This window comes from Symphalangus syndactylus, chromosome 20 (genome assembly GCF_028878055.3).
Source record: "Symphalangus syndactylus isolate Jambi chromosome 20, NHGRI_mSymSyn1-v2.1_pri, whole genome shotgun sequence".
Classification (NCBI taxonomy): Eukaryota; Metazoa; Chordata; class Mammalia; order Primates; family Hylobatidae; genus Symphalangus; species Symphalangus syndactylus.
In genome coordinates, this window is record NC_072442.2 from 20,233,270 (window position 1) to 20,247,700 (window position 14,431).

The 14,431-nt window shown below is 40.5% G+C and overlaps 1 protein-coding gene across 8 annotated transcripts in view; it reads right to left on the minus strand.

Annotated features, from left to right (window-relative positions):
* The window catches only part of MYO1D (myosin ID), a 378,547-nt gene that overhangs the window by 232,798 nt on the left and 131,318 nt on the right, over window positions 1-14,431 (minus strand). For all 8 annotated transcript variants that reach the window (XM_055258294.2, XM_063628497.1, XM_063628498.1 and 5 more), the window contains exon 14: window positions 8,581-8,713. In XM_055258294.2, the coding sequence (XP_055114269.1) occupies window positions 8,581-8,713 (133 nt within the window). The remainder of the gene's footprint in view (window positions 1-8,580; window positions 8,714-14,431) is intronic.

Here is a 14,431-nt window from a genome sequence, read left to right on the forward strand (position 1 = left end):
GGCAGTCATAAGGCTGAGCATAGCTTCTGGCTCTCATGGGACTTGGGTACCAAAGTTAGAACCTGGGGTCTTGGATGAGGGACTGTAGTTTGGTCTGCAATCCTGAATAACTAAACCTGGGAGATAAAGGTGAATGGACAACAGCCCAACACTGAGCTACTACAGGCCCTGAAATAGAATAAAGGTGATCCCAGACTGTCGAACTGATGTAAACTTTCAGTTGTTCTATTTCCTTATGGGTGTCACTAATAAATAGCATATATCTGGATTCTTTTTCTTCAATCTGAATTGGCTTTTATCCATTTACATTCAATGTAATTACTAATATATTTATATTTGTTTCTACCAAATATCCAGCTTTCCTATGTTCTTTTGTTTCTTCTTTTTTATATTTTTGTTTTGGGGGCAGGGAGGATTCTTTGTTTTTATTTTTGTTTTTTTCCTTCTCTACTAGTTTGGAATTTATAACCTCTATTTTCTACTATTTTCAATGATTATGTTAGAAAATTTTCACATGTATTTTTAACTCATCAGAGTTGAACGTTAAACAATATTTTTATTATTTTTTTCCGAACTAAGGACCTTAAACACTGGAATTACAATTACCTGCTCTTCTAATTGATATGCAATGGTTACTGTGATAACTCTAATCTGTATTTTCCATTCCACAAAATATTATTTTACAGAGTTTATTTACATGCATCTACATATTTACCAATTCTTTGCTCTTCTTTTCTTTTTGCATTTCGGAGTTTCATTTAGTATACTCTTCCTATTGTCTGATGAATGTATCTTTTAGAATCTCCTTAAGTGAGGTTGATAAACTCTCTGTTTTTGGTTTTTGTTTTTCAGAAAGATTCTTTATTGTGCCTTTGTTCTGGAAAAAATGTATTCCCTGGGTAGAGAATTTTGGTTTACGTTTATTTTCTCTCAGCCTAATTGTCATACTTTTGAATCTAATCTGTCTTTTCTCTGGCTGCTTTTAAGATATTTTCTTTGTCTTTAATGTTCTAGGATTTTACTAGGTGTCTATATGCAGATTTCTTTTAATTTTTCCAACTTCAGATTCATTGGGCTTCCTGATTCTGTTAAGTCCTTCAATATTCTTGAAATTCTCAGGAATATTTCTTCAAATATTGTTCTATCCATTTTCTCTTCTATAACTCTGATAAGATACATGTTTGACCACTTTATTTTCTCTTCCATGTGTCTTTTTTTTTTTTTTTTTTTTTTTCAGAGACAGAGTCTTGCTCTGTTGCCCAGGCGGGAGTGCAGTGGCACAATTTTGGCTCACTGCAACCTCTGCCTCCCGGGTTCAAGCGATTCTCCTTCCTTGGACTCCTGAGTAGCTGGGATTACATGTGCATGCCACCACGCCCGGCTAATTTTTTTTTATTTTTAGTAGAGACAGGGTTTCACTGTGTTAGCCAGAATGGTCTCCATCTCCTGACCTTGTGATCTGCCTGCCTCGGCCTCCCAAAGTGCTGGGATTACAGGCGTGAGCCTCCGTGCCCGGCCCCCATGTGTCTTAATGTTTCTTTTATATGTCCCATTTCTTGGTCTAAGTGGAATTCTGGATAATCCTTCAGTTCTTATTTTCATTTCACTACTTTCTCTTCAGCTTTATGTAAACTGATGTTAAACCTATCCATTGAATTTTCAATTTTAATTACTTAGTTTTTATTTCTATCAATTGTCTAGTTGCTTGCTCTCTCTGATTTTCAGGCCTTTCATTTCTTGATATATATTAAGCATTCTCATATTCTCTTTCTGATCATTTCTGTATCAGAAGTTTTCATGAGTCTGAACCTGCTGTTTGTTGTTTAGTTTGCCTTTTACCTATAGTATCTTGTAGTGATTCTTTACTGTGAGCTAATTTTCCTTAGAGCTTTGTGGAAATTCTTTAAGGTCTGGTATTGGTGGCCCATCTGGAGCAGCTGCTGCCATGATGCTGGCTGCAGTGGGGAAGGTGCATCTGGGGTTGTGTGCTCCGTGGAGCTGGCGGTAGCCAGGAACAGGTGGAAGCCCCGCCCCCTTCCAAGTTGGCAGGGTGGGACCCTCGAGCTCCCTGGGCGCAGCTGTGGCCGCCCAGCTACGGTGCAGGACCCAGGCATCCCTGTGCTCTTGGGGGCTGGGAGCAGGCAGGAGCCCCATCCTCCTGGGTGAAGCCATAACCACCTAGCCATGGCTGTAGACCTGGGTACCTCTGCACTCCTGGGTACATGGGAAGCTCCCCTGCCTCTGTTGGCTTGGATGTGCTGCTCCCAATGTTTGGCCTCTCCCTGGTCTCGGCGCCCACTCGGATTTCAGAGCAAAGTCGAGGCTGAGCCTGGGCACTGTTGCAACCCAGCTGGGTATGCGCACACTTGGGGCAGTGCTGACATGCCAGCCCCCTGCTACCTTGGCCCCTTTCAGACTTTGGATGCCGAAGAGCACGGCGGAAGGCCAAGGGGGTGCTGAGGGCAGCTCGGTGTGGGCCTGGAGGCACCCCTTGGCACGAACAGTCTGGGCTCTGTGGACGTAGTGGATGGCAGGTTAATGGTGGCAGGAGGCAGACAGGCGCCTGGGCAGAAAGGGGTGGGTCCCTGGTGAAATCCCACCTTTGGGCCAGGCTGCCAGTTCCATGGTCCAGAGTGAGAACTTATAGTGCTTTTTCCACGCCTGCCCATGGACCAATCAGCACACACTTCCCCTCCTCTGAAGCCCATAAAACCCCCAGACTCAGCCAGACTCAGGCAGACAATGGGATAACCTGCCTGTGGAGAGGAGCTACCCACCATGGGTCTCCTCTCTGCTGAGAGCTGAGCAGATGATGGGATGACCTGCCTGCAGAGAGGAGCTAGCTACATACTGCTGGTCTCCTCTATGCTGAGAGATGAGTAGACAATGGGAGGACCTGACTGTGGAGAGGAGCTACCCACTGAAAGTCTCCTCTGAGCTGTTCTGTCACCCAATAAAGCACCTCTTCGCCTTGCTCACCCTCTATTTGTATGCATACCTCATTCTTCCTGGACACAGGACAACAACTCAGAATCCACTGAATGGCAGGGCTAAAAGAGCTGTAACACAAACAGGGCTGAAACATGCCCTCTGCTTGCCACGTTGTGGGTGACGAGAAGGAGTGAAGAGAGAAGGAGAAGAGCTGTGGCCCTTCAGGGAGCCCAGACCTAGGAGCTCCCCAAGCCAGGGCTGAAATACTCTCTTTGGGGCTCTGCAGTTCCTGGTATTTCCAAGCTTCTGGGCACCACTGCATTCCCCAGTGCCAGCCATGGAAGCTGCTTGCAGTATGCCTGGTCCAGCCACAGCATCACAGGGAACCAGTGTCTGTGCCGGCACCTGGAGCTGCCTGCCCTGCTGCAGCCTGTGTGCTTGGCTGTGTGCAGTGGCTGGACCTTATGTTCGCTCACTCACATTCCCCTTGCCATTCTGTGCCTGGCTGACCCTTGGCAGGTGTGGAATCCAGGCTGGTAGGGCAAGCTGAGTGCAGCTAAGCTGAGCAGGCTAAGCAGGTGGAACAAGCCTGGCAGGCTTGAGCAAAACTCAGGCGAAGGCACCACCAGGCACAAAGGTTTCTGGTGAGAAAAGCGACACCCCAAGGATCCTGTGACAGTATGAAGATAGTTTCCTAAGGAAAACAGTTTTACTTGCTTTTTTCAGATGCCTGGGGCAATTATAAGACCTGGACCACCTTTAATCAAATTGTCAGTTTGAGGCTTTTTCAAGCTACCCAGCTAGTATGAGTTTGGGTTGCAAACCACCTAAAAGCTCTCTTATGATTATAAATTCCCAAGAGAGATTCACGCCCCCTCCACCCATGGCTGAGTGCCAAGGACCAAGACAGGCAGTTTTCCTTATTGATAATGGGGAATTACTTCTAGTTCACTCTACATGTAGCCCTTTAAAGACTCACCATTGTGTGTGTGTGTGTGCACAGAATTCCTTATTAGATACCCTACTTTGGGCAGGCCCTGGGCTTCACTTCAAGGACCCAGCCTTGAATAACTAAATTCAAAGTTACCCACTTCAACAAATCCCCACAGGGTAAGGGGCAGCTTTAGGGGTATTTTCCTTCACTCAGTTAACTTCTGTATTCACTCAGCTCCTGGCTTGCATATTCCTTACTTTTCGTTAGTTCATGGCTGCATTCAAGATGTTGATTTTTATATTTTATCTAACATTTTAGTTGTTTTCAGTTGGCTTCAGTGGGCACCTCATTCACCATGTTGCCAGAAAATGCATTATTCTTTTTGAGGTCTTTACATCTATGTTTCTAAGTTAAATAAATTGGTCTCTAATTCTATTTTCTCATATTAAGCTTGTATTAAGGTACTATTAACCTCATTAAATGAGTTGCCTCTCGTCTTCCCATCCTCCAAAACAGTTTCCATATGATAGGGATTAATTGCTCCTCAAAGGCTTTATAAAACTGATTTGTAAAACCATCTAGATCTGATGTCCTTGGCAAAGTTGGGAAAAGGCGGATTTATCATCAGTTATTCGGATCCTTTAAGGTTATTGATATATTCAGGTTGCCCCTTTCTTCTTGAATTAATTTTGATAGCTTTTTTTTCTAGAAAATCATCTACATTTTCAAATTCATTGGCATATAGTTATCCATAATATTCTGATGCTTTAAAAAATCTCCATAATGTCTGCATAGTAATAGCCCTTTTTTTGTTCATAATTTTTTAATTTATCAGCTTTATTAGAGGTCTTATTGATTACTTTTTTGTTCCATTACTTTAAAGTTTTACTATTTAAAAAAATATTTTCTTACTTCTTTCTTCAGGTTTTCTTTGGAGTTCCTTTTCTGGCTTCTTAAGTTGCACTTAGCTCATTAACTTTTCAGTCTTTCTTGTTATTTTACAAAGGCATAACAAACGAATCACTTTAGCAGTATTCTATAAATTCTGACAAGTTTTTTGTCATGCACTTCCTAACATTTTGTAATTTCCAATTTCCACCTTCTTCAAACTATAACCTGTTTAGGAGAGTACTTTTCCAAGTTCTGAAATATATTAAATTTTTTTAATGTTGATTTTTATTTGACTTGCTTTGAAGATGAAAAATATATCTGTATATGCACTTCTTCAAAATAGTTGAGATGGCTGAGCATGGTGGCTCACACCTGTAATCCCAGTGCTTTGGGAGGCCAAGGTGCGTGGATGACCTGAGATCAGGAGTTCAAGACCAACCTGGTCAACATGGTGAAACTCCACCTCTACTAAAAATACAAAAAAAAAAATTTAGCCGGGTGTGGTGGCACACACCTGTAATCCCAGCTACTCAGGAGGCTGAAGTGTGAGAATTGCTTGAACCCAGGAGGCAGAGAGGTTGCAGTGAGCTGAGATTGCACCATGGCACTCCAGCCTGGGCAATAAAGCAAGATTCCATCTGAAAACACACAAACACACACACACACACACACACACACACACACACACACACGAACCCAAAATGGTTTCCTTTGTCGTCTATTATGTGGTCAATTCTTGTAAATGTTCCATGTATACTTCATTTTATTATTTTTTTGAGATGGAGTCTCGCTCTGTTGCCCAGGCTGGAATGCATTGGCACCATCTTGCTCACTGCTATCTCCACCTCTTGGGTTCAAGTGATTCTCCTGCCTCAGCCGCCCGAGTAGCTGGGACAACAGGCCACCATGCCCAGCTAATTTTTGCATTTTTATTAGAGACAGGGTTTTACTATGTTGGATAGGCTGGTCTTGAACTCTTGACCTCAAGTGATCCTCCCACCTTGGCCTTCCAAAGTGCTGGGATTACAGGTGTAAGCCGCCATGTCTGGCGTCAATGTATACTTTAAAGAAATATGTATTTCCTATTCTCTGGGTACGGGGTTCCTTTGATCTATTAGATGAAGTTTAAATTTGGTTTTCAAAGCTTCTGCATTTTCACTAATATTTTTGTCTGCTTCATCTATCATTTATCTTTCTGATAGCACTGGTTTAAAATCTCCCACTATGATGGTGGACTTGTCAATTTTTCCTTTAAAATTTTGCAGGTTTTTTTTTTCTTTATAGAATTCACAAGAAGCATGGGTATGTTGTTAGGTACCATGTTAGTTCAACATGGCTTGTCTTGGATAATTTTGTTATCGCTAGTTTATCTGTATTAATACTTGCTTTCTTAAATTCTATGTTCTTTCACATGAATGTTGCTTTTAACCATTTTTGGTAAGAGGTGGCTTGATATCTTTCTACATCTTTGTTTTTGAGCTTTCTGCATAGTGTTATTTATGTGTGTCTCCTCTAAGGAGCATATAGCTGGATTTTCTACCTATCTAGTCTGCTTAGTCTATTCACATTATGATGAATACCAATTATTTAGATTTATTTCTATCAAATTATTTTGTTCTAAATGCAACTCTTTTTTTTTTCTGCTGTCTCTAGAACCCCTCAGTCTGGCTTCACCTTCTTGCCTTCTATTGTACTGATAAGTTGTCTATATTCTTCTGCTTATCTCTGCTCCCTCCCTTCTCCCCTGACCTCCACACACACATGGATTGGGAAGCTGTAGCAGAGATTGCTAGGCTAGTTCCCTACCTTATGTCCAGTATCTTTTTCTTACTTTAAAACAGAATTCTTATTGCTAGCTGAGTGCACTGCTGACCAGAATGAAAATGCCCTTTCCAGCTTCCCTGACAACTCTATATAGCAAATGGGATGTAGCTAAAGTGTTGTGTCAAACTTCCAGGAAGTCTCTTTAAAAAGGAGGAAGTTCCAGCTGCCATCATGGACCAAGAGGTTGGGTGCCAAGCACTAGGATGGTAGAGCAAAAGGACAGAAAGAACTTGGGTCTCTAATAACTTTGGAGCTGCCATATCAGTCCTGGGATGCCTTCTTCTATACTTCATTTATAGGAGAGAGTAATAAATGTCTCTCTTATTTAAGCTACTAATTCAGGGATCTGTTTTATTAGAAGTTGAATGCAATTCCTGATACAGGAATTATAGAAGGTTCTAGAATTTTTATTTCTTTACAAGGCACATTACCAAGTTTAGAAAACAAAACAATTCTTTTTCTAGTTAATTGACTAACTGTAGTTAACTGAATATTTAAAAGTCTTTCATGAAATTCAGTGTTCAACTGTTTCTTGTGTCTTGTGCCTTCCTTCCAGGTTCACTTTTCTCCTTGCTGGATGAAGCAGGCTGCAGTTGACATGCAAAGAAAAGCTGAGATACAAGAGTGAAGAGTCCTAGTGGCATTCTAGCCTTCAGTGCCAGTGTCCTTACCCCTACCTTTCTGGAGGTTTGCTTATATAAGCCAACAAACTGTGCTTATATGCGGTCACTTGAGGCCAAAGAATCCTGACAAAAGGAGATAGAAAGCTACTGAACAGATGTGTTCCTGTGGCATTTGCCTAATTTATCTATAGTGAAGTAACCAGAAACAGTATAGATTTAAATTCTTAGAGAGGAAGTTGATTTAAAAAAAAAAGATAACGAAGAAGAAACTACATAGGAGAAGCACCAGAAGAGAAAGATAAAAATGAAGAAACTTAAAATAACATGGCTCAGAATGCTGCCTAATTTATCAAACTTGCCAACAGCAGCAGTTAAGGGTAGAAATACGTTCTTTAAGGGAAAAAACAGACAAAACTTATCAAATAGTATTAGTCCTCAAAGAAACAATAAAAAACACAAATAATTGTCAATAATATATATATATATATATATTTTTTTTTTTTGAGACTATGTCCTGCTCTGTCACCCAGACCGGAGTGCAGTGGTGTGATCTTGGCTCACTGCAACCTCTGCCTCCCAGGCTCAAGCGATCCTCACCTTAGCCTCCAGAGTAGCTGGGACCACAGGCATGTGCCACCATGCCTAGCTAATTTTGTAACCTTTTGTAGAGGAGGTCTCATTATATTGCCCAGGCTGGTCTTGGGTGATCCTCCCACCTCAGCCTCCTGAGTAGCTGGGACTGCGGGTTCATGCCGCCATGCCTGGCTAATTTTTTAACTTTTTGTAGAAAGGAGGTCTCACTATATTGCCCAGGCTGGTCTCAAGTGATCCTCCCGCCTTGGCCTCCCAAAGTGCTGGGATTACAGGCATATGCCACAACGCCCAGGCCAATACATCTTTATATTTCAATTATTTAAAACAGCCTAAGGACAATACTTGCATCCTAAATTTCCTCTTAAAACTCTCTGGCCACTTTGTACTCAAACACAATATATAAATGGTACATTTTACAACTTAATTCAAGATTTTACTTATTTATTTTGGCCAGGTCCTGTTTTCAGCACAGGGCTAAAGTTCCTTTTGCTGGGCATGCTATGCCTTATCTATTTTTTAAATCCAAGATTTTTCCCTTGACCATGACAGTAGAATAAAAAGCTCAAATTTAAGACAGATACTAATCTAGGACACAAACAATTGTTCCACTGAGGTGAGATTTTTAAAAATGCAGGAATAAAAATTCTATTATAACATTCACTTTATACATATTCTTCAATCTACATATGATTACCTAAAAAGCAAATCATATATACATTCCTTAAAACACATCAACAGGAAATCTATGAGTTAAAATGGATATTTAGAAAAGAAAATAATTACCTTTGATGCAAGGTTGTCTACTAGAGCAATCATAGAATTCTTAAACAAGGTAGCAGCAGTCAGAGGTCGCTTGGTCACCTCTGTAATGCTCAGTTTGCCTTCAGGCCACATATTCTTGAGCACAGGATTTGAACTGAGAAGCACAGAAAAAACAATTCAAATGTCACATTCAAATAAGCTGGATAAAAACTGATAAGCAATTCTGCTGAAATGTATCCTGAGAATCATAATTGGACTACAGACTCAACTCACAAGGCCTAATTGGAAAGATGATTCCATCCAGAAAATTATGCTCCAAGAATAATGACTGATACTGCAATGCAAATTGAGATGTTTTTCCAAACATTAAATAGCATATTTAAAAAAATATTTAAACTTCTTTAAAGTGACATCTTTGTTATACCTACCTAGGACCCTCAAATGGTCATTATGGCTCTTACAATACATATATAAAACAAATTCATTTTTGTGATGGTTAGAAAATGAGGACAAACCACTAGTAGAAAAATGATCCTCAGTGTCACAGCAGAAAACATAAAAGTGGCAACATCTTTGAATTAAAGCAAATAATTTATATATTAATAGAACAGGTAACACTACAGAAAGCCTGCTCTTTAAAAAAAACACAGGTAGGAATATAAAATAACCGTTTTTACATTGTCCCTAGTAAGTCCCTTTACTGCAGTTCAAATTGTGAACAAATTTGTAGGTAGCATTGGCAGTTACAATATTTTATTGATGTGACATTAGGACTGTTGCAATCCAATTCTAAAAATGCATTTCAGGCCAATTTTCAGGTTAAAATTGTATATTCATAATTTTGCTCTGTGGAGATATTTTTAAAAACGTGTAGTGATCTCAACTGTCATTTTTTTCTGGTTTCATTTTGGGTGCTTTTGATGTTAAAGTCGTTGGAACTCAAAATGTTGCTTGCTTCCTAGAAACTTTTATCAGAAAAAAACTTTTCTTAAAAAATTGGGGGTTGAGCAACCCAAATGTCCATCAATGATAGACTGGATTAAGAAAATGTGCCACATATACACCATGGAATACTATGCAGCCATAAAAAAGGATGAGTTCATGTCCTTTGTAGGGACATGGATGAAGCTAGAAACCATCATTCTTAGCAAACTATCGCAAGGACAAAAAACCAATCACCTCATGTTCTCACTCAGGAATTGAACAATGAGAACACTTGGACACAGGAAGGGGAACATCACACACTGGGGCCTGTCATGGGGTGGGGGAGTGGGAGGAATATCATTAGGAGATATACCTAATGTAAATGACGAGTTAATGGGTGCAGCACACCAACATGGCGCATGTATACATATGTAACAAACCTGCACATTGTGCACATGTACCCTAGAACTAAAAGCACAATAAAAGAAAAATTGGGGGTTGAGAAGAGAAAATAATTAACACTAGCATTCATTGCTAATTGCTCTTACTACTGCTAACATTATACCCACTTTCTTTCCCTCATATAAAATTTTAAAAATTGAGTTGGATCCACAAAGCACTCAGAATATTTCTGTATGTAGGTGCTCAAAATAATAGCTGCAAGATGAAAGAGCAGATGAGCACAGAGCGAAGAAGATAAATGGTAATGTGTGGATTGACTGGGTCTGTGAACACAGAGCAACACTCCCAGCCCTCACCATCACCAACTACTGTCAAAGTGGCTACAAAATGCTGCAATAACCTGTGGCTTATGAACCCAGTTTCATTACTTTCTAGTCCTATTCCATAATTTTCCGTTTGTACACTTATATCAAAATGACTACATAGACGTATATTGTTTTTCCTTAACTTTTTCATTCTTATCTTTAGCACAGAAATAATTTAAGGCAACGTTCTCAACTTACAGTGCACATGGCATCTGAAAGCCATTCTAACACTTACTGAATAGAATTTTCAGAAAGTCGAAAATTGTACTTTGTGTACTTTGAAAATTCTGACACGTGTCAAAAGACTGTGTCTTTTAGTCACTGGTGTTTGGTCTATGCAGTTTCTACTCCAATTCTTTGTCTACCTTACTCACTGTTGGCCATATTTGGAGACTATTCCTGTACTACACTGTAAAGGTTGGAAATGAAGGAAATAAGATAATATGTTAAATAGCAGAAGAGATACAAAATGAATCCAAACAGTTGAAGGGAGTCATTTTAAAGAGAAATAACTTTCAGGCCAAGTCATGACTGTAATATTTTTGTTTCTCTGAGACAGGGTCTCACTCTGTCACCTAGGCTGGAGTGCAGTGGCGAGATGATAGCTCACTGCAGCCTTGACCTTCCAGGCTCAAGTGATCCTCCCACTTCACTCTCCCGAGTAGCTGGGACTATAGGCATGTGCCACCATGCCTGGCTAACTTTTTAATTTTTTGTAGAATGGTCTCCCTATGTTGTCCAGGCTGGTTTCAAACTCCTAGGCTCAAGCGATTCTCCCACCTCAGCCTCCCAAAGTGCTGGGATTACAGGTGTCAGCCACCATGCCCAGCCTGAATGTAACATTAACGAAATAGTTTTCAAAATATTTTAAATACCAGAACCTTTATCTTAAAAGGGAAGCTCCTCCAGAGACCCAGTATGTGTAATAGGTAAGGCAGATCTCATCTGGCTAACAAGACAGCAGTAAAGAGTAAAAGTTTGTGCACTTGGAATGCAAAATGCTTGCTCCCTTCCTCCCTCCATTTACACAGACACACACAGACACAGATACACACATACATGCATGCATACATGTGTGTATATTATCAAGGTCTACAGAACTAGAATCCAAGGAACATTGCTTACAAATAATTATATTGCTGGGTGTAGTGGTGCATGCCTGTACCCCTAGTTACTGGGGAGGCAGAGTTGGGAGAATCACTTGAGCCCAGGAGTTCAGGGTTACAGTGAGCTATGATCACACCACTGTGCTCCAGGCTGGGCAACTGGGATACCACTTCTAAAAAAAAAAAAATCATTATATTAACATATACAAAGAAAAAATGGATTCAAATTTTGGAAGGTTGTTAGCCATGGAAGCATCAAATAGTGTCCAGAGATGAAGGTGGCTCATTCCAATACCATCTAGGAGGATGGTTTTATCCAAAAAAAAAAAAAAAAAGTCAAGACTTCCCATCTCACCGGCAAGACCTTTCCTATTATGGAATATTTGCTGCATTTAATAGATGTTCAATGTTTCACCCCTTTGGCAAAACTATTCCTATTGTGAAATGGATTCATCTTAGCCTGATGCCTTGATTTGTTGGGTTTATCTAAGTTCCTTTGTTCTGATTCTGTGCTTATCAGGCAACTAAGCATTCTGGATTCCATGGGTAATAATGAATCAGAGTTCTCACTGCTATTTGACTTCCCAAGCAGGTTTTCCAATAGGGAAAAACAGCCTGTTATATGAACACAATTACAGTTGGCCCTCCATATCCATGGCTTCCACATTCAACATACCATAGATAGAAAAATTTTTTTAAAAAGATGGTTGTGCCTGTATTAAACATGTACAGACTTTTTTGAGGGGTAATTATTCTCTAAACAATACAACAACTATTTACATAGCACTTACATTTCATTAGGTTTTGTAAGTAATCTAGACATGATTTAAAGTATCTCGGAGGATGCGTGTAGATTATATGTAAATACTACACCATTTTATATGAGGGACTTGAACATGTATGGATTTTGGTATCTTCAGTGGAGGAGAGTACCGGATGGAATTAATCCCCCATGGATACTTCAGGAAAATGTATTCCATTCCATGTTACTGGGCTATAGTAGTTCACCACTGAAAGGTGAAGCTGTTCTCAGTAGCTGAACCTCTGGGCCATGGTACATTCACAAAGTTAACAAACACCACCTCATGCAGCCTCTTGGTACAGAGACTGGCAACACACCCCGATGGTACTACTGGCCAAATAAGGCTGTTTTTTCCAAGTTGAGCTTTTAACATTTTCTGCACAGAGAAATGCTAGACTCCATCATTTATCCCTCAAAATGAATGTACCTTACCTGATAAATTAAGCATTGAAATTCCCTTCTAAAAGTCCCTTTTCCCCATGCCCAGTTCTTCCAAGGATCCTCTCTCACATTCCTGTCTCTGTAACTTTCTACTGATGATAGTGCCATCATTAATCTTGGTGGCTTCAACATCCACACAGATGAATCATTTGATAGCAATTCTTGAAAGAACAGTTTAAACACAATGTCTCTATATTTTCATTTCCTGTATTCCCTTGAGCTCACATCAATGAGATATTTGTCTTCATTGCTACATGGAAACCAGTGTTGTCAAGTGTCCCACTGACCTTGGCATTAGCAAATCCAATGGTCAATCTTGGTCCTCTCATCACTCCTGCTTTTGACAAGATTTGATGTAGTGTATCGTTTTTCTTCTTCTTTAAACATTTTTTCTTGGCTTGGCCTCTGTGACACCAGATTCCTTGTTTACCTCCTTCCTCACTGGCATGCTCTCAGTTTTCTTTGCTAGTTCCTCTTTCCTTGTTTGACTCTACATGTTACAGTGTCTCAGGAATTAGTCTTTTTAACCTCTTCTCTTTTTTAAATTTACGCTCACTCCCTAGATACTCTCATCTAGTCTATGGCTTTAAATACAATCAATACACTGATGACTGTGAATTTGTATCTCTAGCCCCACCTTTCCCCTGAGATCCAGATGCATATTTGCAATTGCTGATTTGGTACTTTTAATTGGGTATCCAAAATGCACTTCAGACATAACATATCCAAAACAAAACTCTTAATTTCCCTGAACCAATTAGCGTTTCCTCTTGTCTTCTCCTATCAGGCTCAGGTATCACCTTTGATTTCTGTCTTCCTCTCACACCACACATTGCCTCTACCAGCAAATCTTGTCAACTCTACTTTCAAAATATCACCCAATCTGACCCCTTTTCATTATCGCTGTCACCACCACCCAGGCCTCAGCCTGCATTATTATTACTATTATTGTTATTATTATTATTTTGTGACAGAGTCTTGCTCTGTCGCCCAGGCTGGAGTGCAGTGGCGCGATCTCGGCTCACTGCAAGCTCCTCCTCCAGGTTCATGCCATTCTCCTGCCTCAGCCTCCTGAGTAGCTGGGACTACAGGCACTCACTGCCACACCCGGCTAATTTTTTCGTATTTTTAGTAGAGACGGGGTTTCACCATGTTAGCCAGGATGGTTTCAATCTCCTGACCTCGTGATCCACCCGCCTCAGGCTCCCAAAGTGCTGGGATTACAGGTGTGAGCCACTGTGCCCAGCCTCAGGCTGCATTATTAAAATCACCTCCTTTACTGTCTATTTCCATGCTTGTCCCTTACTGTGTGCATTTTACATAGTAGTAGCAGCAGTGATATCTTTAAAACATAAATCACATCACATCACATCATAAATTCCAACGCTTCCCTTCATACTTTCTTCTTACGTGGACTCAGGCTCTTTAAGATCCAGGTTCTACCTACCTTTCTAAAGTCACTCTTTCCATCCCTCTCTCTGTTTTCAGCCACAATGGCCTTGCTGTCAATACACTCAAGCTCATTCCCACCTTGTAGCTTTGGTACTAGCTTTTCTCTCTGCCTGGAATGCTCTTCCTCCAGCATGGCTCCCTCCTTCGCTTAATTCAGGTCTCTGCTGAAATGTCACCTCTGTAAGAGGCCTTTTCGGACTACCCTACCTCTAATTCCTTCGCAGCCCCTCCTCATCTGTACCCTTCAATCTGTTACCTACTTTATTTTTCTGCACAGCACTTGTCACAAACTGAAAGTTGTTTCCTTGTTTATTAACTGTCACCTTCACTAGACTATAATCTCCATGAGGCCATGGATTTTGCCTACATTTTTTCACAGC